We start from the raw sequence: 22,976 nt of genomic DNA, 5'->3' as shown, positions 1-22,976 counted from the left end.
ACCATCTTTTTGAGATCTCTTTGGCTTTATCCACCCACCGAAAATGCCGATTCTCCAAAAACACCTAGACCAAAATTGTCCAGTTGATAACATTCTTCCTCCAATCAGTCAAAAAGCTCTTTTACAAGATCCAAAATTCCACACTTTACATGCTCATAAGGGCATTCTCAATCTCGCTTATCTTGGATCTGGTGATGAATCCTATCCTGAATCCTGGTCCCATTGCTTGAGGATCCCACACACGTTGAGAGCAACCAGGAACAAGACATTCAATGGACCGCATGATTACTTGAACAATTAGAAAGGATTGAAGGACTTAGGGAGGGAATCCAATTTTTTTGAATTTGAGGATTTTAAACATTATAAACACCAAAAAGTAATATTCTCTGAATAATCTCAAACTTCTTTTAAACCAGAAATTTATATATCTTACTTCATAGCCCATAACCCAGTTCTTGACCGTTGCCATGGTCGCTATGAACTCAGAGCACTCTGGATCACCCGTGTTGCGAGCCTTGCTACGGTTACCTGTGGACAATCTCTGAAGCTTGGAACTCTTCTCTTGCTGCGGTATGAGCTGGATCAAGAAGCTTTTATTCATTGCTTGGCCGCTTTCATGGCCGTCGCCATAAGAGAAGCATAGGCCCGGAGGCACGATAGATTGAAACGGATCCACTATTTTCAAGCACCAAATTGGTTCCAAAGATGCAGTGAGGCTGTGGCTGACAATAAATGTTTGATGCAAAGATACCTCTTCCATCTCCTCCTAAGAGCACCAAGTTCCCATCCCTCTGGAGAGTGAGTACACATCTAACACCTTTTCCAGCTGTGGAACTCGACCAAAGCTCTTTCCATCCCATCGCTAATAGCACCAAGTTACAGTCGTTTTTCAAAACGAGCTCGTAGAAGCCGTTGGGAGACACAAGACGAGAGCCGCTGTAGAGGTCAGATCCAAGCGCTCCTCGCTCTCCACTCACCATTCCAGAGCGAAAAGCATAGCACTCATTTTGGCCATACAACTCTCGAGTAGAGTTAAGAGTTGAGTTGGAAGGATTAATATTGAGGACAATCTCTAAAGGTTGACTAATATGTGTCGCTTGTGGCAGGGATGTGGAGTAAATCCGATAATCAATGCTTAGAAGTCCTGAGACGGCCATAATGCGACCATAGCCATACATGCGAGCTGCTTCTCCAATTCGATCAACCAGATAATTACTTATTTGTATGAGAGAAGATCCCCGGAGTCTCATTGGGGAGGGTCCAAGGCTACAACTTCCATCTGATTCCATGGTGAAGAGTGTTAGCCTTACAATGCAAAAATTGTCAGTATCAATTTGGAGAGTTTCTCCCCATGACTGCGAATTATAAAATATATCTGGTTGAATATTAGTTCTGATGAAGGAGCGAATGCGGATCTCCATGATGACGACTTGCTGGAGGTTGAGCCTACCTGGTATAGATGCCTCGTCAAAGCGCATGCATGAGCACCGAGAAAGGCAAAAAATCTGCAACAGCACTAGATACAATGCCTTCAGTCTCATTGAGTTTCTTGGACGATCTGGTTGCTTGGAGAATCCTTCACTTAAAATATCACTTTGGCTTTGTTACAAAGTTTGACTTGGAAAGCAAGTTGATTATGAAAAGAAATGACAAAAAATAGCCAAAAAGTCCACTTGGAATATATATTGAAATTTCTACTGGACGCTTTTTCGGGCATGACATTTGCTTGACAGGCCAACCTTCCATAAGATCGTCAAGAACCATACCACGGGTGACTTCTCAAGCCCTTATGTCGCGACGCTCTTCGTGCTCTACGGCCTCCCCTTCGTTAGAGCCAAAACCGCAGGATCGCGGGCACAGGATCAAATTTATTCTTTCTCTGTGATCCGCTATCGATCTCGCCGATCTTGATTGCGGAGAGCGCTTCCCACAGGAAGTGTAATCGCTGTCGGCCGTAAGATCCTCACTTTCTTGATTCCTGGGGCTTATGGGGCGGTCACTCCGCCGCGAGCGAATCCCCACCGTTGGATCTTGGGCCGTTGGATGTGGAGCGCGGCAAAGTTTTAGGGCTAGCGATGGCGATGGCGATGGCGATGGCGACAGTGCCTTCTTGCTCTCACGCCCTGATACGAAGTACGATCTTCTTCTTTCTCGAGACAAATCTTCTAAATCTCTCTTTGGAGCTCCAGAATTCATCGAATCCATGAAATCTCTGGGATATCCGGGCGATGGCCTGTCAATGGAGAGCTTCCGGACTCCACATTTCGATACAGTGGCGAGCTGTATCCGCTGGCTTCTTCCGAGGTAATAATCTGGCAATCTTTGGATTCTTGGAAGATAGAATTTGTAGGTATGATCCTGAAGTCCAGCTCCACGGCGACGTTTCGACGGAAGAGGGTCGAATTGCATTTCTCAAGTCTGCTGGCCGGGTCATGGTGATTCATCGTCATTGCTCGATTCCGATTATTTTTCTCTCTTTCCTTTCCAAGTTCTTTTCTAAGTTTTTTTGTTTTGATGGATCTTAGTTTCTCAAGACCAGGATGAAGCTGAATTTGCGAAGTTTATATATGGCTGATAGCAATGCTACGGCCGAGCTCCTCCAAGTTTCCACATTGCTTCAGCAAGCCATTGCATCAGCTTCTTCTGAAAAGGTCTGTGAGAATTTTGTTTTTCTTTTCCTCGTGATGTTTTCTCCATTGGGTTATGCAGTTGCCAGAGACAACACTCTTCAAACGGGCATTTGATGTGAAAGCAGCTCGATCACTTGTTCTAGAGATCATCAAGGCTGGAGCAACGCTATACGACGATTTGGCGACCGAAATGCAGCTTCAGGTAGATATAAACTTGTGGTTTTGCATTTGTAACTTTTGGGATTGATGCTGCGATAGGGAGAGCGAAACATGGCTGCTTCGACAAACACTGACATTGAGCAGATTGAGAATTTGGTTAGAGAAGGTACTTTTAGTTTGCTGCAAACAGTTTCTTCGGTTGAGCAGCAACAGCATAGCTGCGAGAAGGATGAAAAATCACTGAGTATAACACATGAGAAACGAAAAGTGGAGCTTGAGCGGTGCAAAAAGCGCCTATCGGTGCTTGAAAACGTCAGGTATCGATAACATTGAAACCTTTTGGAGAACTCTCATTGTGTTTGCGTTTTATGAACAGGCCAGCATATCTTGACGAGTACGAAGTGCTCCAAAGTGAGCTCCAGCGCCTTTTTGGTGTTTATCTCGAGAAATTCCACAATCTACGATGGCTAGAGAGTCAACTAGAAACACACAATCAAGAAGAGCAGGAAAAACTACAAGAATCGTTTGCTATGATGAAGCGTCTCCAACAACAATTGCAAGACGAGGTGATAAGTGTCAAGGTTTCGATTGTATTATTCTTACTTCAGCTTGCTACAGAACTTACAAATCCTTCGAGGAGAGGAGAGTGGAAATAACAAGGATAATGTGGAACTAAGCGAGCTCTCTTGGAGCGACTCAAAGCTCTCTTTTGCACTATTAGCTGAGACGGGGAACACTGTTGCCAATCCACAAGAGAACTCTTTCAACTTTAACCAGGCTCGCCACTCACCTTCAAAGGTAGCTAGGATTTTATATTTTTCGTCTGCTGTGATCATCAACAGCTTCTCCAGGACGTCTCGGAGGCTATTTCAGACGACGAGTCTGACAATGGTAATGAACAAGTAGAAGACAGCACAGATGACGAGTTCTAGGCTTGAGAAGTTCTTTGGTGGTAAGATATTTCCTCTTTCCTGTGTGTGTTTTTTATTTCTATATTTTCATATATAAATTTTATTTTGAGATTAAATTGGCATACTTCTCTAAATATTCTATCTCAATAAATACCAATTTGGCAAAGCCTTCCACCAAACTCTTTTTTCTAGTATTTGACATTTGCTATTATTATAAGCATCCGAAACATTATTCCTTTCTAAATGTGGAATAATTAAGAATTTTCTATAAAAGCTCGTTTCTCTATTTCAGTCGAGAAGTCCAGTGTCAGGAGAATGACCCGGAAAGATGACAAATATTTTGGGCGACCTGGACGTCCTGACTGGCCTTAAGCACTTGTCTCTCAGGTATGTTTTGGACGTGGAGGAATGGAAAGAGCTCGTCAGATCTTCAACAAGCTTGCCGCAGCTGGAAAACGTTTGGAGTCGGATTGCAAGGATCGAGCCAAAGCTAAGAGACACAGACTTTGGCAACTATCTGATTCGCGCGTTTGGGAAACGAGGCTGCCTGAAATGTTCCCTGCGGGTGTTTGACGCGATCATCGCCAAGAACACCAAGTCCTGGTTGCTGGTGCTCTCCAGCTTCGCTCTCACCAGATGCTTCGATCAGCCAACACGCAAGGGCTCTCTGGAGGACGCCAAGAATAAATTCGAAAGCGGTGCCAAGAGCCAAGGGTGCTGGAACTCGATGCTCGCGGCTTATGCCCAGAACGGGCATCTCTCGCGCGCGAAACAACTCTTCGACGAGATGCCGGCTCGTGACATCGTCTCTTGGAGCTCGATGCTCGCAGCAAGCTCGCTCAACAGAAACTCCAACGCAGCAGATTTCTTTGAGAGAATGCCGTCGCGGGATCAGGTGTCGTGGACTGCGCTCCTCGCAGGCCATGCACGGGCTGGAAACGTTGACAAGGCGATCGCGCTCTTCAACTCGATGCCGTGCCGAGACGTCCCGGCCTGGAACATCATCTTCGCGACTTACAGCCACGCGGGAGATTTCAAGACCGCAATGGAGCTGAGGAGGGTGATGGATCTGGATGGAAGCAAGCCGGACGAGCTCTCCTTCGTCTCGCTCCTGCTGGGATGCTCGTCCAGAGACACCGCTCGGCGCTGCCTGTGGCTGATGATCCGCGACTATCACATCGCTCCAATCAAGCTCCACTACGGCTGCATGGCGGACTTGTTCCACCGGTGTGGCTACAGGAGGAAAAACGACATAGAGCCTTTCAAAGCGAGCATTCCGGACGAGAGTAGCGACTGGGTGGAGAGAATCCTCGAAGCTGAAAGGAGGTAAGATAGAAAAAAATCTTTCTTTTATTTTTCCACTTTTGTAATTCACGTCACCGAGATCGCTGAAAGAGAGAGAGCGAAGGTGTAGTTGGGGAAGTGAAAAGAATACTTTTCTCGACAATGGGCTTTTGCTCAATCTTGTTACTGTTGCTAGCAATGCTGCTTCGAACAGCACCTCATAAAGCTTTCATAAAACCTGTTAAGCCCATCTTTGTGCTGTTGAAACAGCATGGAGATTACTATCTTCCACAACTCTACACCCAACACGTAGGAGGCCCAGCCACCTCCCAGGCCCACGCATTCAGCAGATTCTCGCAGCGAATGACCGCCTTACACAAACAGATGCTTGGGGTCTCACAGCTGAAGCGTGTGACAAGTTGTTTCTCGCTCTGCCCGATTTTTTTACAAGAAGCTAATGAAGATTTCACTCGAGACTGGATGGTGAATTCTATTTTCTCGAAGTTATTTGCGATCTAAGCGGAACCCTTTTAGCCATGCACATCAGGTAATAAACTACAAGTACCTTGGTTATATGGTCAGGGACAACAGAATATGCATTCAAGCAGCGATCTCAAGCACTGTCCTCACATAGGTTTGGGGGCTGGATTACCAAGAATAACATGGAACAAACAACTTAACCATTGGGTCCTTAATGTTTACTTGCAACAAGGTGGGATCCTCGTAAGTATGGAAAAACACAATATAATGTCCTTGATTTAATTTGCACAAACCGAGATAAAATGCATGCACAACATATCTAGGGATGGATCTTGAGTCATGTCCCAAACCTCAAGTGGTGATCTATGGAATGACAACATTGTAAAATGCTAGCATAAGCCTTCACTTGGGGGCTGGTAATTGGGAGGGATGCAAGTTACCCTGAGAGAACCATATCTGCTATCAAGACATTGAAACTGTTCAACATGTACCAATTGCAACGGGACGAAGAACCACTGCCCGATTGCCCCTCCAGCAATGGCAACACCTATGATTTTGCAAGTCAACAATAAACCTCCGTGACTTCATGCCATCCTAGCCCACATGTCCTTAACTCCACAGTATGCCCTTCGTAGGTCCTCATGACCAGAAATAGGTACTGTTGTTTTCCTTGGACTCATGTCCTGCCAAAGAAGCATCCTGACATTCTTGAGATGCTACATGGTGTAAGTAATGTTTCTCACTAGTTTCAACAACCAACATTGCAATAGTCTATATAGGATAACTGATGGGGCTCCAAGAGTCTTCGAATGTTTGGGCAGACTTTTTTGATGCTTATAATTTTAGATATGATATGCACATTTAAATAAAATTATTTACAGTGAAGGAATGTTTATAAATATAAGATATTGAAATTAGATAATTTTTATATAATAGTACCTTTGGCTTGATTTGGAATTTTATATTTTCTCAAATAATAAAATCTTTTTTATATCTGTAAAGAGATTTGTTGTTTGTATATGAACTGAGGGCTGGGATACCCCCAAACATCAAAGATAGAACTGGAGTCAATGACATTAATTGTGAAGGCTAATGAAATGAATTCAGCTTGTCACGCTGATTATAGATTGGAATTGCTCTAATTCATTCATCAGCTGCAGCAGAACCAAGAGTAACTTAAGCTATAAAATCTTCAATCCCCTAAATAACATTTATTCTCAATCTCAACAATTGAATTAAAGATTTATATTTGGATATTCTAGATATACTCACTACACTTATTATAGGTTTCCAAAAAATTAAAAAAATTATAATTTTTATATACTGTACTTTAGTTTTATTTCTAATAGTTCTGGTTCTTCTTGACTAAAAGTGTATCCTATTAATCATTCTATTGTACAAAAAATTATTTTATTATACACTTACTATTTAGTAGTTTTGATTCTTCTTGACTAAAGTTTGGTATACCTTATTTAAAACTAATAAATACATATATCCTATTTCATTTTTTTGTATAAACCATTATTTTGTTGCACAGGCTATACTTACCAACACATTTGTACGCTTTCTTCATGGCAGAAATCTTTGTCTGGGATTTTCTCGCCACCGAGAAGCATAAGAGTGATGCTGTGTCCTGGCGGGGAGAGAAAGAACGCACCACAGGTGTCACAATATTACAATCCTATAGTGAATAATTCATATACCATTTAGGATATCACTACCCCATTTGATGCTTGGGAGATCATGAGTGGCCACCCCCAACCATACACAAGCAACAAATCTCTTTACATATTAGAAAGATATAAAAAGGATTTTATTATGTGAGAAAATATAAATTCCTAATCAAACCATATCTAAAATCATAAGCATCAAAGTCTGCCCAAACATTATCTTTATGTATAGATGAAGAAAATAATGAGATGTGAACTCCCATGATAAGTTTTCATTATTATGTAAAGAATGCCACCTAATATCATCATTTTTTGATGCACAATAAATTCACTTTCTAAATGAATAGTTATAATTACATGGATACTTCTACTTTTAATAAAAAAATAATAATAAACACATGAAATATATTCATTTTTGCAGATTCAAAAGCTACTTTGGCAATGATTAAAGTTAATATTTTCCTTATTTTTGACAGACTTTGGTTAAAAATAGTAAAAATTATCTGGTACTGTGGTAATGGCTTTGTCTACACTCTCTTTGACTCACTTTGGCCTCACACATTTTAGTTTATCTTGGATTTTGTGGTGGTCAACTAAGTTCGACACCTCAAAGGATTTTATGATCCTAGGACGGCCGCAAGAACCTTCTCAGAATTTGAGGTTTATCATCTTTCAGAATATCTGGACGTCCTGACGGAGGAATGGAAAAGTGCTCGTAAATCTCAAGCCTAGCTGAAAAACCGTTTGGTGTCGGATTGCAAGGTCGAGCCAAGGCTAACAGACTATCTAGTTCGCGCGTTTGGGAAACGAGGCTGCCTGAAATCCCCTGTGGGTGTTTGACGCGATCATCGCCAAGAACACGTAGTCCGTTGCATGTACTCTCCAGCTTTCTCGCCAGATGCTTCGATCAGCCAACACGAAAGGGCTCTCTGAAAGACGCCACTTGGAGCCAACGGTGCTGCAACTCAATACTCGCGGCTTGCATCTCTCGCGCGTCGACGACATGCTCGTGACATCATCTCGATGCCCGCACCAAGCTCGCTCTCAACAACGCAGCAGTGGATCTCTTCGAGATGATGCCATCGTGGGATCAGAGCAAGCCGGACGAGCTCTCCTTCGGCTGGGATGCTCTTCCCGACACACCGCTCGGCGCTATGCCTCTGGCTGATGATCGGACTTGCAATTCCACTGGTGTGGCTACGACATGGAATCTTTCAAAGCAAGCATTCCGGGCAGAGTAGCGACTGGGTGGAGAGGAGTCTCGATGCTGAGAGGAGGTAAGATAGAAAAACTTCTTCTCTTTTTCTTGTTGGTTTTCCACTTTTGTCATGTTCTAAGACCCAATAATTGGCCAAGAACTGAAAATACGTCACCGAGGATTCCTCGCGATAGCGTGATCGCGGGAAATAGCCCGAGAAGGAGAGCGAAAGGTGGACAGGGCGATCGATACGTTGATGCTCGCAGTTGGGGAAGAGAAAAGATTACCTACGCAGTCATCTTCTTTCGGGTCACGCACCCTGAAAGCGGGCGGCTTGCTCGGGGAGGCGGCTCCTTTTTAAGTCGCTCGGGGCCTCGTTGATTGTTGGGTGGCGAGAAAAGCAACGCAGCGAGAGCTCATACTTTTCCTTCCTACTTTTCTCGACAATGGGCTTTCGCTCGATCGCGCTGCCGCTGCTGGCAATGCTTTTCCTGGAGTCGTCGCTCATCGCTCACGGCTTCCGGGTGAATCTCATCCATCCCGCCAAGGAGGCCATGCGGCGCAATGGGGTCAAGAGGAGCGAGGCGATCCGCGGGCTGGTGGCCAAGAGCCACGCGCGAGTGAGATGGATGGCAGCGCGGGCGAATTCGTCTTCATGGTCGTCGATGGCCGGCACTACGGACGTGGAATCGCCGCTCCACCCGGACGGCGGGGGCTACGTGATGGACATCTCGGTGGGCACGCCGGGCAAGAGGTTCCGCGCCATCGCGGACACGGGCAGCGATCTGGTGTGGGTGCAATCCGAGCCGTGCACGGGCTGCTCGGGCGGCACCATCTTCGATCCCCGCCAGTCGTCCACCTTCCGCGAGATGGACTGCTCCTCGCAGCTCTGCACGGAGCTCCCCGGATCCTGCGAGCCCGGCTCCAGCGCCTGCAGCTACTCGTACGAGTATGGCAGCGGCGAGACGGAGGGCGAGTTCGCGCGCGACACCATCTCCCTGGGCACGACAAGTGGCGGCAGCCAGAAGTTCCCGTCCTTCGCCGTCGGATGCGGCATGGTCAACTCTGGCTTCGACGGCGTGGATGGGCTTGTCGGGCTGGGCCAAGGTCCCGTGTCGTTGACCTCGCAGCTCTCCGCCGCCATTGACAGCAAGTTCTCCTACTGCCTCGTGGACATCAACAGCCAATCGGAGAGCTCCCCTCTCCTGTTCGGCCCGTCGGCGGCGCTGCACGGCACCGGCATCCAGTCAACGAAGATCACCCCGCCCAGCGACACCTACCCGACGTACTACCTGCTCACGGTCAACGGCATCGCCGTCGCCGGTCAGACCATGGGCAGCCCAGGCACGACCATCATTGACTCCGGGACGACGCTGACGTACGTGCCATCGGGGGTGTACGGCCGGGTGCTCTCCCGGATGGAGTCAATGGTGACCCTCCCCAGGGTTGACGGGTCGTCCATGGGGCTGGACCTCTGCTACGACCGGTCCTCCAACCGCAACTACAAGTTCCCGGCGTTGACCATCCGGCTGGCGGGCGCGACCATGACGCCGCCGTCGAGTAACTATTTCTTGGTGGTGGACGATAGCGGCGACACCGTGTGCCTGGCCATGGGCTCCGCGGGTGGCCTCCCGGTTAGTATAATCGGGAATGTGATGCAGCAGGGCTACCACATCTTGTATGATCGCGGGAGCTCCGAGCTCTCGTTTGTCCAGGCCAAGTGTGAGTCACTCTAAAGAAGTTCTTTGCTTGTGTGAATATCAATCGCTACATTATATTTGTAAGTAAACCATGTTATATACACTTGATTGATTCTAAACCATAGTGGTGCCAAGTGTCCTCTTTCCTAGGTTCGCGTTTTTGCTACCTTTCTTTTTTGGCGGAGGGCGGCCATTGGTTTCTTCTCTCCAACATCGTGTGGCGGGTGTTTTTCTAGATGCTACTCCTTTTTGCTTGCCCTAGAAGACGGCATTTCATCGCCAGGGCTTTGATGCGCTGTGGATGATCGGCGCCGGGCGAGTGGAGCGAGGCGCTGGTTTGTAGCGAACCTAGCAGCTCATATTTCGGGATCTCGTGGTGCCGCGCCCGGAATCCATCGCTCCTCCGAGGTATCTTCCATTGGCATCCAGGCAATAGATTGCTCTGCTCATAGATATCACTTTAGAGCTTTTATCCTTGCTGTGATATGCGTGGCACGCTGCCTGGTCTTTGTTTCTTGCTGCGGTTCGTGATCCTTGCGGCGTTTTTGAGCATCTTGATTGATGCTTGCAATGCGGTGTTTAAAAGCCTTTGTGTGATGCGTTGGCGCACTGGCTTGACCCCAGCATTCAATGTGTCAGGTGTCACTCACTTCTTGCTCTACACATCATCTCATTGTTTACTTTAATTTTTTTTTTCCAGAATCTTAAAAAATGGAAGAGGAGCTTAAGAACTTTGAGGAGCATGTAATGCCTGGAGATCTTTTCCGTTCCCCGGTGATCATCGCCATCGTTGTTGCGGTGCTGATTCCTCTCGTTGCGACGATCTTTTCGTACAACAAAAAGCCGAAGTTGCGCAGTGTGGAAGTGAAAGTCGGGGGTGAAGCTGGCCACACTCGCCGGAATCACAGGTTTTTGAGTTTGATCGAGACGCCGTGGGAAGGAGCAAACACACTTGCAGCACTCTTTGAGCAGGCTTGCTCTAAGTACCCAAAGAGGCCGCTGCTGGGATCCAGAACTTTGATCAAGTCCGAGACTGAAGTTAGCAAGGACGGCAAGAAATTCGAGAAAGTGACTTTTGGGGATTATGTCTGGATCACTTTCGATCAAGCTTTTCAACGAGCACAGAACACTGCATCAGGGCTGGTGGCGCTTGGACATGACAAAGAAGAAAAGATTGCAATCTTTGCGGAAACTCGACCCGAGTGGCTCATTGCGCTGCAGGTGAACGAATATTGGTTCTTTATTTTCATAGAGCTAAAATGTTACCTCAGGCCTGCTTCCGGCAAAATTTTACTGTTGTCACAATATACGCATCACTGGGTGAGGAGGCCCTTGCTCACTCGCTCAATGAGGTATGGCGCACATTTTTCCCTTCTTTTTTAGATTTTCCCTCACTGCCGTTAACAGACAGAGGCGACGACTGTGATCTGCGACGTCAAGCAGCTGCAAAAAATAATTGGGATGAGCAGCCACTTGAAGACTGTAAAGCGTGTCGTGTGCATGGATGAGGAAAACCAGCGCTTGGACACAAATCTTTCCGGGAAGACGAACTGGAATGTGTCATCTTTTTCACAGCTGGAGAAATTGGGACGTGACACGCCAAGCGAGCCTCGTTTGCCGGCACCTGAGGATCTTGCTGTTATCATGTATACGAGCGGCAGTACGGGTATGCCCAAGGTCAGTGTGGTGCATCATGATGCTCTTGTTTTTATCATTTATGTTTGGTTTTCCAGGGTGTGATGATTTCGCATGCAAATATCGTGTCAACTGTTGCTGGTGTTATGACTGCTGTACCGGAACTCAATCACAACGATGTCTACATTGCTTATCTCCCACTTGCCCACATTTTGGAACTCGCTGCGGAAGTAAAATCTACCGTTTCTAACTGGAAGTGTTACTGAAGTTCGCTACAGGTGACCATGCTGGCGGTTGGAGCTTCCATTGGTTATGGCTCACCTCTGACGTTAACCGATATATCTAACAAGATAAAGAAGGGAACAAAGGGTGATGTAAGCGTGTTAAGGCCGACGCTGATGACTGCAGTCCCTGCAATTCTTGATCGTATCCGAGATGGTGTCAGAAAAACGGTTCGCTGACTATTTTTCATTGGATTCCATCTCTAACATGACTTTCACTTTGTCAGGTTGATGCAAAGGGCGGTGCTGCAAAAAAGCTTTTCGACCTTGCCTATCGACGACGCCTGGCAGCTATTGAAGGCAGCTGGTTTGGTGCGTGGGGATTGGAAAAGCTTTTCTGGGATGCTCTGGTGTTCAAAAAGATTCGCGGTGTACTTGGTGGAAGAGTTCGCGGATTGTTATCAGGTGGTGCCCCTCTCTCTGCCGATACTCAACGGTTTATAAATATTTGTTTTGGGTAAGCTGGCTAGATTTCCACCTTAAGGTTGACGTTGATTTGTTTTGTCCAGGATACCAATTGGACAGGGTTATGGTCTTACGGAAACCTGTGCCGGTGCAACATTTTCTGAATGGGATGATATTAGCGTTGGCCGTGTCGGCCCACCAGTCCCACATTGCTATATCAAGGTTGTATCGAAATCTCTCTCTGAACTTTGTCTCACTCTCGGGTGCGCATTTTACAGCTCGTGAACTGGTCGTCTGGAGGATACTTGGTGACTGATAAACCCATGCCTAGAGGAGAAATTGTCATTGGCGGCCCCAGTGTTACATTGGGATACTTCAAGAACCAGGGGAAGACGGATGAAGATTACAAGGTACAACTTTTCAGTTTCCTTGAAGCGTTCATGTTTAATTCGTTTTTTTGTGAAGGTTGACGAGAGGGGCATGAGATGGTTCTACACTGGTGACATTGGACAATTCCATCCCGATGGTTGCTTAGAAATTGTAGACCGGAAGAAGGACATTGTTAAGCTTCAACATGGCGAATACGTATCGCTGGGCAAGGTATGATGCTATCTACACTTGGACAAGAGAAGTGATTTCGTTTTTACTTTTGGCAGGTCGAGGCAGCATTATCGGTTAGCCCGATGGTGGACAGCATCATGGTGCATGCTGATCCTTTCCACAGCTACTGCGTTGCGCTGGTTGTACCATCGCAGAGTTATCTGGAGAAGTGGGCGAAGCAGTCGAACGTGCAGTATAAGAACTTCGAGGAGCTGTGCAAGAACAAAGAGGCGGAGAAGCAGATAGTCCAATCCATGGCGCAGGTAAAAGACGAGCTTTTAAGTTTTCTATGTCCGAGCAAGTGTTGAGCGTGGCTTGTTTGTCAGGTGGCCAAGGAAGCGAAGTTGGAGAGGGTTGAGATTCCAGCGAAAGTGAAGCTGCTGCCAGAGGCGTGGACGCCCGAGACCGGCCTCGTCACGGCCGCGTTGAAGCTCAAGCGGGAGAACATCCGGAAAACGTTCGCCGATGAGCTCAAGCAGCTATACGAGTAAACAGCTGACGTATGTCTTCCTTTCTTTCTTTTCTTTACAATTAAAATACGAGTCCCATTAAAATTTGACATCGTAGGAGAACAAGCTCTCCACAGATAGATCTAGTTGTATAGACCGATGGATGTTTCCAAAACTCTAAAAAAACTAGTGGAATTATCAAGGTGTTCATTCGAAGCTTCCCAATGATCTATGGATACTACGGCGTTGTTCTATCCCGGAACTCTCCACTCGCAAAACATATAGGCGCTGTGCTAAACTTGTCTGGAGACCCGCTCCTCGTCGTTAACATTCACGTCCGCTGACACAGCCTCGGGGCACCTCACCGCGAAACCGATGTGGTTGTTTGCCGGCTTGGCGTCGGCGCCATTCCCATTCTCCTTGTTCTTGATGGTAGCCTTTTCTTTCTTCGAGTAGATCGCGTACAGGATGAGCTGCGTTGTTGCGAGGCAAGTCCCAATCGCGTTTGGCACCTGTGTCGCGTCATGCATCAGGCGTTTAGAGCTATCAAAACGAAGATCGAGAGAGATGGGATGTGAGAGTTCGTCCACTCACAACAATGAAAGGGTCGATCTTTCCCAGGAATGCGTACGCTGTCCAGGTCAAGCCGTTGAGGAAGGCTGTCAGGGACAGCAGGAAAGGCATATATTTCACGCTCTTGGTCTGGATCACGAGTTTCTGCGAGAGAAGGGAGGGGATAAGTGACAACCGCTTTTGAAACCGAAGGTGGTGCTTATCAACACGTACCATGACGGACATCGGGGATGCGTACATGCCGGTACCAACGATCACACACAAAACGCCGACGATGAGCTGCCGCGTCTTGTGGACGTGTGTGATTGTCATTACCATCAAAGCCACTGCTGCGAAGAATGTGAGGACCACGGCGAGCATCTTGAGAACCTTGGCCTGTCAAACAGCAATCGAAGCGTCACGAAACCAGAAGGAAAAGAGAAACAAATTGAGGAAAAGCTGAGAGAGCTTGAGCAAAAGGATTAGCGTAGCTTACTCTCGGCTTATTTGGAGCGTAAAACAAGTAGACGCACAGATAGGTGCTCTCGAGAGCAGTGCCGATGCCATTGATGGTGACGACGAGAAGGCTGTTTGGAGTAACGAATGGAAGGCCGTACAGGGTCCAGAGGAGACAATTAAGCAGCGTAGCGACGTAGGGGACCCCTGAGAACTGCTCAGTGTCTTTCAGTCGAATGATCTTGTAGAATGTTGGCCTGACAAACAAACGTTATAAGAATGAGCAAAAGAGCAAGGAAACCGAAAGGAAGAAACTCTGCTACTCACAAGGGGGACATGAACAAGCCGAAAGCAATCACATTCCCTGCACCGGCGGCAGAGCATAAGACGGACACAAGTGAAAATGCGAGATCACTCACCCATGATGCCAACTACGGTCCGAATGGTGTAGACTAGCGTCATCTTTTCCGAAAGGAGCACCCGAGAGACCTGTAGAAGCTAAAGAAAACAGGACGAAGCTAGCTACAACGGAAGAATCAGGCAGAGGATTTTTAAGCACCGGCGACGACGACGCCAACGATCAAATCGCTTATATGCTAACTCTCATGCAAGGCGGCAGCAGCAGGAAATAAAAAACGAGTGCAGAAAACGAGATGATTTTACAAATGACATGCAGCGAGTGAGAGAGCGTCGGAGTAGAATATGTAGCGAGCGAAAAATGAATGAGCTCTAGAACCTATGCGTGCATATCGAAAGTACCGTTTGAGGAGGAATCCCTGGTCTCTTCCCAGGACAAGGTAGGAGGAATGCAGAAGGCATGAAGTGAAAGAAGGATCCCCGGGAAATATGACACGACTGGTGGTGAAGGTGATGGTTTTTGAGATGGATGGAAAGATGGAAAACCCGGAGGGAGACACTGGACGGCTCGACTGATCGCGGAGATGAGGAGATAAAAGTTTTGGAAGAGCTGGGAGGTGGCAACGCACCGAGCAAGAACTCTTTTCTCTCGTAATGGTGCATTAGGTGGAGGATGGAATCTGCAAATGACAGGATTGAAAGCCCCGATAGTTTTGGGTTTCAGTGTATCATAAATTTGGCTTGCATGCATCACCACCAAAGGCGCTCGATGATTAGACCCGCGTGCAATGGAAAATGAAAACCATAAGTGAAACACGAAAAGCACTGGAAAAATTCTACCTTTGGAAGAGCAAGTCATTGTACACAGAAAAGATGGAACACCCACTACACTCCTTTGGAGATTTCCGCTTCTTTCTTCTTGCACACATCGTCTACGGCTTTCACAAACTGCTTCGTCAGCTCGTCGACCTGGCCGGCAAATGTGAGGAAAGGGACAAAAGCGAAGAAACAAATCAACCTCCTTTTCATGACGTTTCAATTCGTCTTTGGACAAGCTTGATGACATCTTCTTCAATTGATCCATCGCCTAGAGAGGGAGCGGGTTAGAGACAAACAAAACGGCGTGACAATGACATACCGTCTGCCTTCCTCTCCTGATGCTTTTCTTAGTATCCTCCCCTGCCTTGGAAGCCAACTTGCACATACTCTAGACAAAGAAGCAAAGATACTCTTACGTGAGACCAAACAAATAAAAAAACGTAAATAGAGAAACTTACATCTGACAGTTCCTTTGTGAGCCTGGATCACCCCCGAAAAGAAGGAAGTAAAACAAATTTGCGTTAATTTGTGCAAGCGAAGCTCAGGAGACCGACGGCTTACTTTGGAATTGGAACCGAAATGATTTGCTCGGCTGCAATCGGATTCAGCCCCAAAGGTGACAAGCGAATGGCAGCCTCCACCTTTTTCACGGTCTAAAGCCAGGCAGCACTCAGAGGACTTGACACGTAAAGTCGCAGGACCACAAAACTTACAGAAGTGTCGAATGGCATGACAGACAACGTCTGGGAGTTGACGACGGAAACAGCAGCAACGTGACTCAACGCGACAGGTTTCTCATCGATTTCCACCTCCACATGATCCAGCATTCCTGTGGAAAATTCGAGTTAGACAAGGCTAAAACTCCGAGGGAAGAAAAAAAAATAACTAAAGCGTGCACGTAAGTGGAATTAAAGGAGTGACAAGTGAAACTCTAGAACAAAAAGGATTGCAAGTAAGTTGTATCATCTCAGAGATGGAAACGCTAGAGACTAGAAAGACACACACACACACACACACACACACACACAAACACAAAGAAAGAAGAAGAACAAAAACTTACCTGGAGTGGCTCTCCCAGTTCGAAGCTTACCGAGCTCCGTGGCGAGAGCGTCCATGGCGGCGTCCATGTGTTCTTTGGCACCTCTCTTTGGTTCCTCCACGTCCAAATCAATTTCCTCCTCCTCCTCTTCCTCGTCCTCTTCTTCTTCCTGTGCTCGAGCGGCCTTCTTCGCCTCTGGACAAGGAGAGCATCCCACAAGGTTTGATACAGACAAGCAAATCACAACACACCTACTTGCCGACTTCTTCGCGAATCCCCTCGCGAAGAACAAGGAGTAGCTGCCAGGCTGATCACGAATCAATGGCGAATCGGTGCCGCCAAACGCCGGGCGGCTAAAGAATCGATCGCCGGAAGCGCCACATTGCACGGATTGGAGAGCGCCGCAGCAGCGCCTCCGGATGATCCCCCGCGACAGCGCTCGCCGCATTGCCGCCATCGCCATAAACCCTAAACCCTGCTAGTCTAGGGTTCTTCGCGGATCATGGCGATTCGATTGCTGCTGCCCCTGCGCGTGCTCAAGCGGGTGTGGAAGGCGGGCGAGGACGCGCAGAAGTACCCCGCGCTTGCGATGTTCTTCCACCGCGAGATGGGAGTGATGCTCAAGAAGATGATGCTGGGCTACGAGCCGGAATTCCGGAGCTGGAGGAAGGTGCTCGAAAAGGCCGAGCGGCGAAAGAAGGTGGGGATCGCGATGAAGCTCTTGGAAGGCCGCATTCATCCACGATCTTAGGGTTTTAGATAGCGATGGCTTACTCCTCCCTCGCGGCTGGGGCTCCTTTGCTGGCAGCATCGCTGCCTCGACGATCTAGCAGTTTTATTTCTCCTTCCTCCCCCTGGATTTCGTGTGCTCCACGATTCCTTTGCTCGGCGGCTCACTCCCGGTCAAGGATTTCCTGCTCGCGGAAGGATGCGGTCGCCGCGAGATTCATCCGCGGCAGCGACGAGGATTTGGACGTGGTTCCAGCGGGCGGGCAGCCGGTGATTACTGCGAATCTCGTCGCTGGGCTCTTGTGGAAGGAGAGGCTCCGGCTATTCGTCTCGTTCGTCGCGCTGCTAGGATGCTCGTCGTGTACTCTCACCATGCCCATCTTCTCTGGTAAGTTCTTTGTTTTGGTGGAAGAGCTCGTTTTCTTCTTTGTTCTAGCTAAGGCTCACATAATTTTTTTCTCTAGGAGCGTTTTTTGAGACACTCATTGGGAGGCGATCGCAACCTCTCTGGAAAGTTTTGCGAATGCTGGCTCTCGTCTACGTGCTCGAGCCCGTTTTAACCGTGGTATTCGTGACTAATATGATCGCTGCCTGGGAGAACGTCATGGCAAAACTTCGCTCGCAGCTCTTTCGACGGCTTCTCGTGCAACGGGTAATGAAAAGCTAGTTTTTTCTTACTTTTCCTCGTGGTGATTGATGGTTCCTTAATCAGATTGAGTTCTATGATCGGCATAAGGTATTCTACGGAAGCTTTGAGATGTGTTCTAGACGTAAATTCTACGTTTGCAGTAGGTTGGAGAGCTTACCTCTTTACTTTCCACGGACCTTGGTTCGATCAAGGACATAATCAACGAAAACATTTCCAGGGATCGTGGCTTTCGAGCGCTGTCAGAGGCAAGCATGTCTTACGTTTGTGTTTGTAAAACTTGTCATGCGTTTCTTCTGGATGCAGACGCTAGGAACACTTGTGATATTGTTCTTTCTTTCTCGAGAGCTAGCACCGATTCTCGGACTGCTCATGCTTTCGATATCAGTATCTGTGGGTACGTAAGTGGATTGTTCCTGAGTGTGTGTTAATGCGTTTATCTCAGCTGTCTACAAGCGGACTACTTTACCTGTTTTTAAGGCGCATGGCGAAGCCCAAAGCCGTATAATGAATACCGGGAATGAAACATTTTCTGCTATACGAACTGTAAGTGCTAGGACTCAATGGTTTTTTTTGTTCTCCTAGAAGGCTGATTACAGGATGTAGGTGAGATCTTTTGGAGGCGAACGGAGACAAATGTCCTTGTTCGAAAGGCAGGCAAGATCTACATTTTGTCATCTCGTGCAATGGATGCTTATCCTGGTTCTTTTAGGTGCTGGCGTATAAAGAAAGTGGAAACAGGCTGGGGTGGCTTAAATCTGCGAACGAGTCGTGGACACGCATTGCCATCTACATTTCACTAATGACGCTCTACATTCTTGGTGGAATGAAAGTTCAATCAGTGAGCTGACTGATGAGAATATTTTTTTCATTGAAGTCAGCTGTTGTCTCAGGGCGACCTCGCTGTCGGGAAGATGGTGTCATTCATTGGGTACACGTTCACGTTAACTTTTGCTGTAAGTTCCCTTGATCAACCTTCTTTGAGCATATAGCGACTGCTTTGTACTGTCAGGTTCAAGGTCTCGTGAATACTCTTGCGGACATGAGAAACATGCTAGCTTCCGTTGATCACGTCAACTCGGTCGTTTCGAAATCAGGCGCCGACGACTTACTTGCTAGGGGCTTGGGGGATTTAAAGAGGCCTTCAGAAGGTGTTTGTAAGCTTGCCTGGTCTGGAGATGTCGTCTTGGAAGGTACCTTTCTCTCATGAGCTTTTCTTTTAGTATAAGCTGAAAGAATTGGTGATGCAGATGTTCACTTTTCATACCCAATGCGACCTGACGTCGCAGTCTTGAGAGGAATATCTTTACGATTGAAGCAGGGGACAGTAACAGCTCTTGTGGGATCCAGTGGTGCGGGGAAAAGCACCATTGTGCAGCTACTTGCTCGGTTTTATGAGGCCAGTACTCAATGATGTTCTTGCGTGCATCTGATTGTTCGCATCCATCTTCTGACAGCCAAGTAAAGGGAGAATAACGCTCGCTCAAAAAGATGTTCGCTTGTTCGACAAAACGGAGTGGGCGAGCGCCGTATCGATCGTGAATCAGGTTGGTGCCATTTTGTCTTTATATTTGCGTGACAGGAAACTGACGCTGGGATTCTTCGTTGCTTTTTCAGGAGCCTGTTTTGTTTGCGGTTTCTGTAGCTGAGAACATTGCTTATGGCTTGCCAAACGACGATGTACCAGAGGAGCAGATTGTTGCAGCAGCAAAAGCAGCGAACGCACACGAATTCATCGTAAAGCTGCCACAGGTAAAAGTGATCAAGTCTCTCTACTCTCTCGTTATCACAGTTTACATTCGCAGGGCTATGAAACTCTTGTTGGTGAACGGGGAAGCCTATTAAGCGGTGGTCAGAGACAGGTAACTCCTCGCAGTATTTTTATTAAACTCTTCGAGGTGATACCTCACACAGCGGATAGCGATTGCAAGAGCCTTGCTTAAAAACTCTCCCCTTTTGATTCTCGACGAGGTTAGCTTAAGTGATCATCAAGCATGACCCCCTTTTCTCCTTTCTTGCAGGCTACGAGTGCTTTAGACAGCGTCAGTGAAAAGCTGGTTCAGGATGCTCTAAACCGATTGATGAAGGTAACAAAAGCTATGCTTTTATCGCTTCTCAAGCTGTTTTTTTCTTGATCTATGACACAGGGAAGAACTACTCTTGTGATCGCTCACAGGCTCAGCACAGTCCAAGCGGCCGATCAAATCGCCGTGTGCTCCAATGGCTCCATAGTTGAGCTCGGCAAACACGCAGAGCTCCAGGCCAGAAGTGGAGGAATGTACGCCAATCTCGTACAAAGCCAAAGATTAATCTTCGAATAAAGCCGAGGAGAGGACGGACTATTTTTTTCCCTCGCTAACGTTTTTCTGTTTCAAATGTCCGCCGTCCGACAGTGATATCCAATGCGCCAGATTGAACGGCCCGGCTGTTGTGAATCCAACGGCTGGCAGCACACGTCTATAATTTCACTTTTTTCTTCTTTCACTGTCACTCCAGGGGTTTGGCTCTTCGCGCTAGGGTTTCTAGGGAATGCAGGGTGATTGCCGCCGCGCGGGAGCGTCGGCGGGCGCCGGCTGGTGCTGCGGGCAAAGATTTCCCCGGAAGACGATGGATGGAGGCGCCGAGAGGTCGAATTACGGGCGAATGGAGTGAGAAATTCGGGTATGTGACTCAGAGGCGAATCTTTGACAAGCGCCTTGTCGACGTTTGAGTTCTTTGCCCACGCAATGGCGGTCTCGAGTGAATCTGTGATGAATGAGCTCCAGCAAGTCCAGCTACGGGCGCAGATTTTGGTGTTCGGTCGCCTCCTGTAAGTTTGAGAAAGTTTTATTTTTTCTTTGCGAGAGAGTAGCTAAGAATGTTCTCTCCAGGCAAGGAACTGTTCCAGAGGAACCATTGATGGTCGGAGCTTTTTCAGATACATCAACGGGTATGTTGCAGATTCTTTTTGTTAGGTGTTTGAGTTTGACTTCACTATCACAGGATTGGAACAAGATTCGTGGAACGAGGGACGACATATATGGGAGAAGGCTTGGCATACTGCCTCGATAAAAGCTCGGGAGGAAACTGCGGCTCAAGATGGTGATGCTGCCACAGATCCTGATGCGGAAGGCAATGCTCAAAGCACCACGCCCCGGCTTGTGGAGAGCATGCCGACAGCCACGCGATCCTCACTTACGGCATTGCACCCGGCAGCATTCCAGACTGAGGAAGAAGATGGTTTACAAGGTGCAAGGAAAAGGAAAAAGTCGAGGCTGTCTGATTCTCACCAAGACGACGATGCAGAGGAACTGGATATTGGTCAAGTCAGACAGGAACTCGAGAATGCGCAGTCCATGGTGACATCGATTTTAGAACACAGAAAGACACTTCGTCCGCTCTTTCAAAAGCAGGATGACGGTCAGGGTCTACTGGCTTCTGTCACTGTTGCCTTCGAAGCAGCAGTGTCGGCTGCCAAGGCAGCTGCTGCGGCCGCGGCTCTGGCCTATGAAGCCGCATCCCAGGCTGCAACTGGTCATCCAGCAGGGGACAGATACCAGCAGCAACCGGACTCTAACCCGTTGGACTACGAAGAAATTTCGTGTGTGGTTTTGAAGGCCGTTTCACAAGCCCAGATTGCTCTCGCAATCGGCAGTTCGGAATTTCGGACAATGAACCGGCAGAATCAACTAGCTACTCAGGTGGATTCATCTATGCTGACCGAAGGGGTGAATGTAGAGGTTTGTTTTTTCGTCGTCTTCCTTTCTTCTACAATCTCACATTCCACTTTCAGGTCAAGTCAGGTCATCCTGAAGGATGGCTGACTGCTAAGATTATAACTGTTAAAGACGGAATGGTACTCGTTGCGTACCACGAGCTTGTAGATGATAGTAAGTTTAGCTCAATATTTTGTTACCTTGTAACTGAGTGAAAAACGTTGCAGGTAAGAATCATGTTACGGAATGGCTACACATTGAGCCTAGCCGCTCGACATCTTTTGAACATCCGAGACTCCGGTGTCCATATCCTACTTTCGATCTGAATGAGACTCATGACGAGGCACCTAAAGTTTGGACTGCTGGGGATCGCATAGATGTTCGAGATGGGCATGCGTGAGTATGAAATTCTATTTCCCGATGCAGACAGACTAACGCGCTACTATGCCCAGTTGGAGAGAAGGGCTTGTTGTTTGGGCTGGCGACGACGAATTGATCGTCTTCTATTCAAGTAAGTCTCGGAGTTCCTGGTCAAACGTAAATTTGTCAATGTTACAGGTGAAGGTGCCCTGGACAGTGTGAAGTCCTGCGATGTAAGGCCTTCGTTACTGTGGCAAGGGAACAGGTGGATCCTGCGGAAAGATCAAATGGAAAAGGTAAATGCGTGCGTAGTAGATTCGTTATAACAATCTGCGTAACCGGTGGCAGGAAGCAGCAAGTCCCGGGCCTGACCTTGAAAACAATGCAGACAATGGTGAAACCGGCCCATCACCCAACCACAAAATGAGGAAACTCATAGACGTTATTCTTGAGGAAAGTGAAGCTCAAAGAAAGAGGGAAGAGAACCGCAAGGCAAAGAGGCAAAAGAGAAACGCCGATACCAAGAACCATAGCAAAGTCACTAGTAAGGTGAACAAGGCGAAGAGACTAATTGAGAAGGCTAGCAAACCCAACCTGCAAGTATCGGCCTCCCGTCTAACCAGGCAGTTTGTGGGCAAGCTCTCCCCGGCATCAGCTTCAGGTAATTCCTCCGAGGTGGTAATTACTAAAAGACATCAAATCCTGAGACAGCTAGTAAAGCTCAAAGCGTCTCCAAGGAAAAGCTTGGCGAAGCAGCAGCAGGCAGCAAGCAAAGGCGAGCGGCCCCAACGGGTCATACAACCAACGGCCAAGGTTGTTGATTTTTTCGGTTCCAGATCTTACTGATTACGTGCACAGGGACTTGCAAGTTTTGATATGTTCTAATTCTTTTTTATACACATTTGAGTCGTAGGCTCTCAT

At 47.5% G+C, this 22,976-nt stretch overlaps 8 protein-coding genes across 10 annotated transcripts; 6 read left to right on the top strand and 2 right to left on the bottom strand.

Annotated features, from left to right (window-relative positions):
- The first annotated feature begins 2,096 nt into the window (after window positions 1-2,096).
- On the top strand, window positions 2,097-3,727 carry LOC9651717 (clusterin-associated protein 1). Its single transcript, XM_024677403.1, has 9 exons — window positions 2,097-2,133; window positions 2,190-2,304; window positions 2,351-2,435; window positions 2,526-2,651; window positions 2,710-2,832; window positions 2,889-3,106; window positions 3,166-3,355; window positions 3,408-3,587; window positions 3,641-3,727. The coding sequence occupies exons 2-9, from the start codon at window positions 2,204-2,206 to the stop codon at window positions 3,719-3,721; spliced, it is 1,104 nt and encodes a 367-aa protein (XP_024533171.1). The 5' UTR covers window positions 2,097-2,133; window positions 2,190-2,203; the 3' UTR covers window positions 3,722-3,727.
- A 301-nt stretch (window positions 3,728-4,028) lies between these two features.
- On the top strand, window positions 4,029-5,030 carry LOC112347042 (pentatricopeptide repeat-containing protein At4g02750-like). Its single transcript, XM_024677168.1, has one exon. The coding sequence runs from the start codon at window positions 4,029-4,031 to the stop codon at window positions 5,028-5,030; it is 1,002 nt and encodes a 333-aa protein (XP_024532936.1).
- A 3,748-nt stretch (window positions 5,031-8,778) lies between these two features.
- LOC9651715 (aspartic proteinase nepenthesin-2) lies at window positions 8,779-10,068 on the top strand. Its single transcript, XM_002972591.2, has one exon. The coding sequence runs from the start codon at window positions 8,779-8,781 to the stop codon at window positions 10,066-10,068; it is 1,290 nt and encodes a 429-aa protein (XP_002972637.2).
- A 124-nt stretch (window positions 10,069-10,192) lies between these two features.
- Window positions 10,193-13,514, top strand: LOC9651019 (long chain acyl-CoA synthetase 9, chloroplastic). The gene is made up of 12 exons (XM_002972590.2): window positions 10,193-10,440; window positions 10,733-11,253; window positions 11,304-11,384; window positions 11,440-11,709; window positions 11,766-11,897; window positions 11,946-12,119; window positions 12,176-12,405; window positions 12,458-12,575; window positions 12,632-12,763; window positions 12,819-12,953; window positions 13,010-13,216; window positions 13,280-13,514. Exons 2-12 carry the CDS (start codon window positions 10,744-10,746, stop codon window positions 13,442-13,444), a joined length of 2,154 nt encoding a protein of 717 aa, XP_002972636.2. The 5' UTR covers window positions 10,193-10,440; window positions 10,733-10,743; the 3' UTR covers window positions 13,445-13,514.
- A 60-nt stretch (window positions 13,515-13,574) lies between these two features.
- LOC9651714 (bidirectional sugar transporter SWEET5) lies at window positions 13,575-15,355 on the bottom strand. Its single transcript, XM_024677116.1, has 6 exons — window positions 14,830-15,355; window positions 14,738-14,774; window positions 14,451-14,667; window positions 14,189-14,350; window positions 13,997-14,119; window positions 13,575-13,914 (listed from the first exon to the last, which is right to left on the bottom strand). Exons 1-6 carry the CDS (start codon window positions 14,870-14,872, stop codon window positions 13,696-13,698), a joined length of 801 nt encoding a protein of 266 aa, XP_024532884.1. The 5' UTR covers window positions 14,873-15,355; the 3' UTR covers window positions 13,575-13,695.
- A 104-nt stretch (window positions 15,356-15,459) lies between these two features.
- On the bottom strand, window positions 15,460-17,113 carry LOC112347022 (ribosome-recycling factor-like). Its single transcript, XM_024677115.1, has 8 exons — window positions 16,881-17,113; window positions 16,647-16,820; window positions 16,300-16,415; window positions 16,148-16,239; window positions 16,045-16,066; window positions 15,906-15,974; window positions 15,786-15,854; window positions 15,460-15,736 (listed from the first exon to the last, which is right to left on the bottom strand). Exons 1-8 carry the CDS (start codon window positions 17,086-17,088, stop codon window positions 15,653-15,655), a joined length of 834 nt encoding a protein of 277 aa, XP_024532883.1. The 5' UTR covers window positions 17,089-17,113; the 3' UTR covers window positions 15,460-15,652.
- Window positions 17,114-17,303: 190 nt separating this feature from the next.
- Window positions 17,304-20,479, top strand: LOC9651713 (ABC transporter B family member 28). Its single transcript, XM_024677111.1, has 17 exons — window positions 17,304-17,742; window positions 17,819-18,006; window positions 18,067-18,090; window positions 18,147-18,248; window positions 18,307-18,397; window positions 18,446-18,546; window positions 18,607-18,657; window positions 18,713-18,841; window positions 18,894-18,956; window positions 19,013-19,193; window positions 19,251-19,399; window positions 19,458-19,547; window positions 19,618-19,752; window positions 19,806-19,862; window positions 19,915-19,971; window positions 20,022-20,087; window positions 20,148-20,479. Exons 1-17 carry the CDS (start codon window positions 17,391-17,393, stop codon window positions 20,319-20,321), a joined length of 2,010 nt encoding a protein of 669 aa, XP_024532879.1. The 5' UTR covers window positions 17,304-17,390; the 3' UTR covers window positions 20,322-20,479.
- A 40-nt stretch (window positions 20,480-20,519) lies between these two features.
- On the top strand, window positions 20,520-22,954 carry LOC112347021. Of its 3 annotated transcripts, XM_024677114.1 has the most exons (10): window positions 20,520-20,809; window positions 20,871-20,929; window positions 20,983-21,719; window positions 21,773-21,869; window positions 21,923-22,091; window positions 22,148-22,206; window positions 22,254-22,351; window positions 22,404-22,716; window positions 22,767-22,868; window positions 22,914-22,952. In XM_024677114.1, exons 1-10 carry the CDS (start codon window positions 20,727-20,729, stop codon window positions 22,928-22,930), a joined length of 1,734 nt encoding a protein of 577 aa, XP_024532882.1. In that variant the 5' UTR covers window positions 20,520-20,726; the 3' UTR covers window positions 22,931-22,952. The 3 variants fall into 3 exon arrangements, with proteins under 3 accessions (XP_024532882.1, XP_024532881.1, XP_024532880.1); XM_024677113.1 differs by having other exon boundaries at window positions 22,404-22,868; XM_024677112.1 differs by having other exon boundaries at window positions 22,404-22,954.
- Window positions 22,955-22,976: the final 22 nt, after the last annotated feature.

The sequence above is a fragment of the Selaginella moellendorffii genome, unplaced genomic scaffold (assembly GCF_000143415.4).
Source record: "Selaginella moellendorffii unplaced genomic scaffold, v1.0 SELMOscaffold_19, whole genome shotgun sequence".
NCBI classification, from domain to species: Eukaryota; Viridiplantae; Streptophyta; class Lycopodiopsida; order Selaginellales; family Selaginellaceae; genus Selaginella; species Selaginella moellendorffii.
This window is presented reverse-complemented; position numbering and strand designations above follow the sequence as displayed.

What these genes read in the sequence shown, in the direction of transcription:
- LOC9651715 (XM_002972591.2), top strand. Translation starts at nt 8,779, where the DNA reads ATGGGCTTTCGCTCGATCGCGCTGCCGCTGCTGGCAATGCTTTTCCTG.
- LOC112347022 (XM_024677115.1), bottom strand. Translation starts at nt 17,088, where the DNA reads ATGGCGATGGCGGCAATGCGGCGAGCGCTGTCGCGGGGGATCATCCGG. An exon ending in ATTCGCGAAGAAGTCGGCAA is followed by an intron (nt 16,821 to 16,880) that starts GTAGGTGTGTTG and finishes CTCCTTGTCCAG; the next exon opens with AGGCGAAGAAGGCCGCTCGA. An exon ending in ATTTCGGTTCCAATTCCAAA is followed by an intron (nt 16,067 to 16,147) that starts GTAAGCCGTCGG and finishes GGGGTGATCCAG; the next exon opens with GCTCACAAAGGAACTGTCAG.
- LOC112347042 (XM_024677168.1), top strand. Translation starts at nt 4,029, where the DNA reads ATGACAAATATTTTGGGCGACCTGGACGTCCTGACTGGCCTTAAGCAC.
- LOC9651717 (XM_024677403.1), top strand. Translation starts at nt 2,204, where the DNA reads ATGAAATCTCTGGGATATCCGGGCGATGGCCTGTCAATGGAGAGCTTC. An exon ending in TCGGTGCTTGAAAACGTCAG is followed by an intron (nt 3,107 to 3,165) that starts GTATCGATAACA and finishes TTTTATGAACAG; the next exon opens with GCCAGCATATCTTGACGAGT. An exon ending in CTCGCCACTCACCTTCAAAG is followed by an intron (nt 3,588 to 3,640) that starts GTAGCTAGGATT and finishes CAGCTTCTCCAG; the next exon opens with GACGTCTCGGAGGCTATTTC.
- LOC9651019 (XM_002972590.2), top strand. Translation starts at nt 10,744, where the DNA reads ATGGAAGAGGAGCTTAAGAACTTTGAGGAGCATGTAATGCCTGGAGAT. An exon ending in TTTTGGAACTCGCTGCGGAA is followed by an intron (nt 11,898 to 11,945) that starts GTAAAATCTACC and finishes AGTTCGCTACAG; the next exon opens with GTGACCATGCTGGCGGTTGG. An exon ending in TTTATAAATATTTGTTTTGG is followed by an intron (nt 12,406 to 12,457) that starts GTAAGCTGGCTA and finishes TGTTTTGTCCAG; the next exon opens with GATACCAATTGGACAGGGTT.
- LOC112347021 (XM_024677112.1), top strand. Translation starts at nt 20,727, where the DNA reads ATGGCGGTCTCGAGTGAATCTGTGATGAATGAGCTCCAGCAAGTCCAG. An exon ending in CCACGAGCTTGTAGATGATA is followed by an intron (nt 21,870 to 21,922) that starts GTAAGTTTAGCT and finishes AAAACGTTGCAG; the next exon opens with GTAAGAATCATGTTACGGAA. An exon ending in GATGTTCGAGATGGGCATGC is followed by an intron (nt 22,092 to 22,147) that starts GTGAGTATGAAA and finishes TACTATGCCCAG; the next exon opens with TTGGAGAGAAGGGCTTGTTG.
- LOC9651714 (XM_024677116.1), bottom strand. Translation starts at nt 14,872, where the DNA reads ATGACGCTAGTCTACACCATTCGGACCGTAGTTGGCATCATGG. An exon ending in GACCGTAGTTGGCATCATGG is followed by an intron (nt 14,775 to 14,829) that starts GTGAGTGATCTC and finishes CCGCCGGTGCAG; the next exon opens with GGAATGTGATTGCTTTCGGC. An exon ending in ACGCTCCAAATAAGCCGAGA is followed by an intron (nt 14,351 to 14,450) that starts GTAAGCTACGCT and finishes GCTGTTTGACAG; the next exon opens with GCCAAGGTTCTCAAGATGCT.
- LOC9651713 (XM_024677111.1), top strand. Translation starts at nt 17,391, where the DNA reads ATGGCTTACTCCTCCCTCGCGGCTGGGGCTCCTTTGCTGGCAGCATCG. An exon ending in AGTTCTATGATCGGCATAAG is followed by an intron (nt 18,091 to 18,146) that starts GTATTCTACGGA and finishes CGTTTGCAGTAG; the next exon opens with GTTGGAGAGCTTACCTCTTT. An exon ending in TGGAGATGTCGTCTTGGAAG is followed by an intron (nt 19,194 to 19,250) that starts GTACCTTTCTCT and finishes TTGGTGATGCAG; the next exon opens with ATGTTCACTTTTCATACCCA.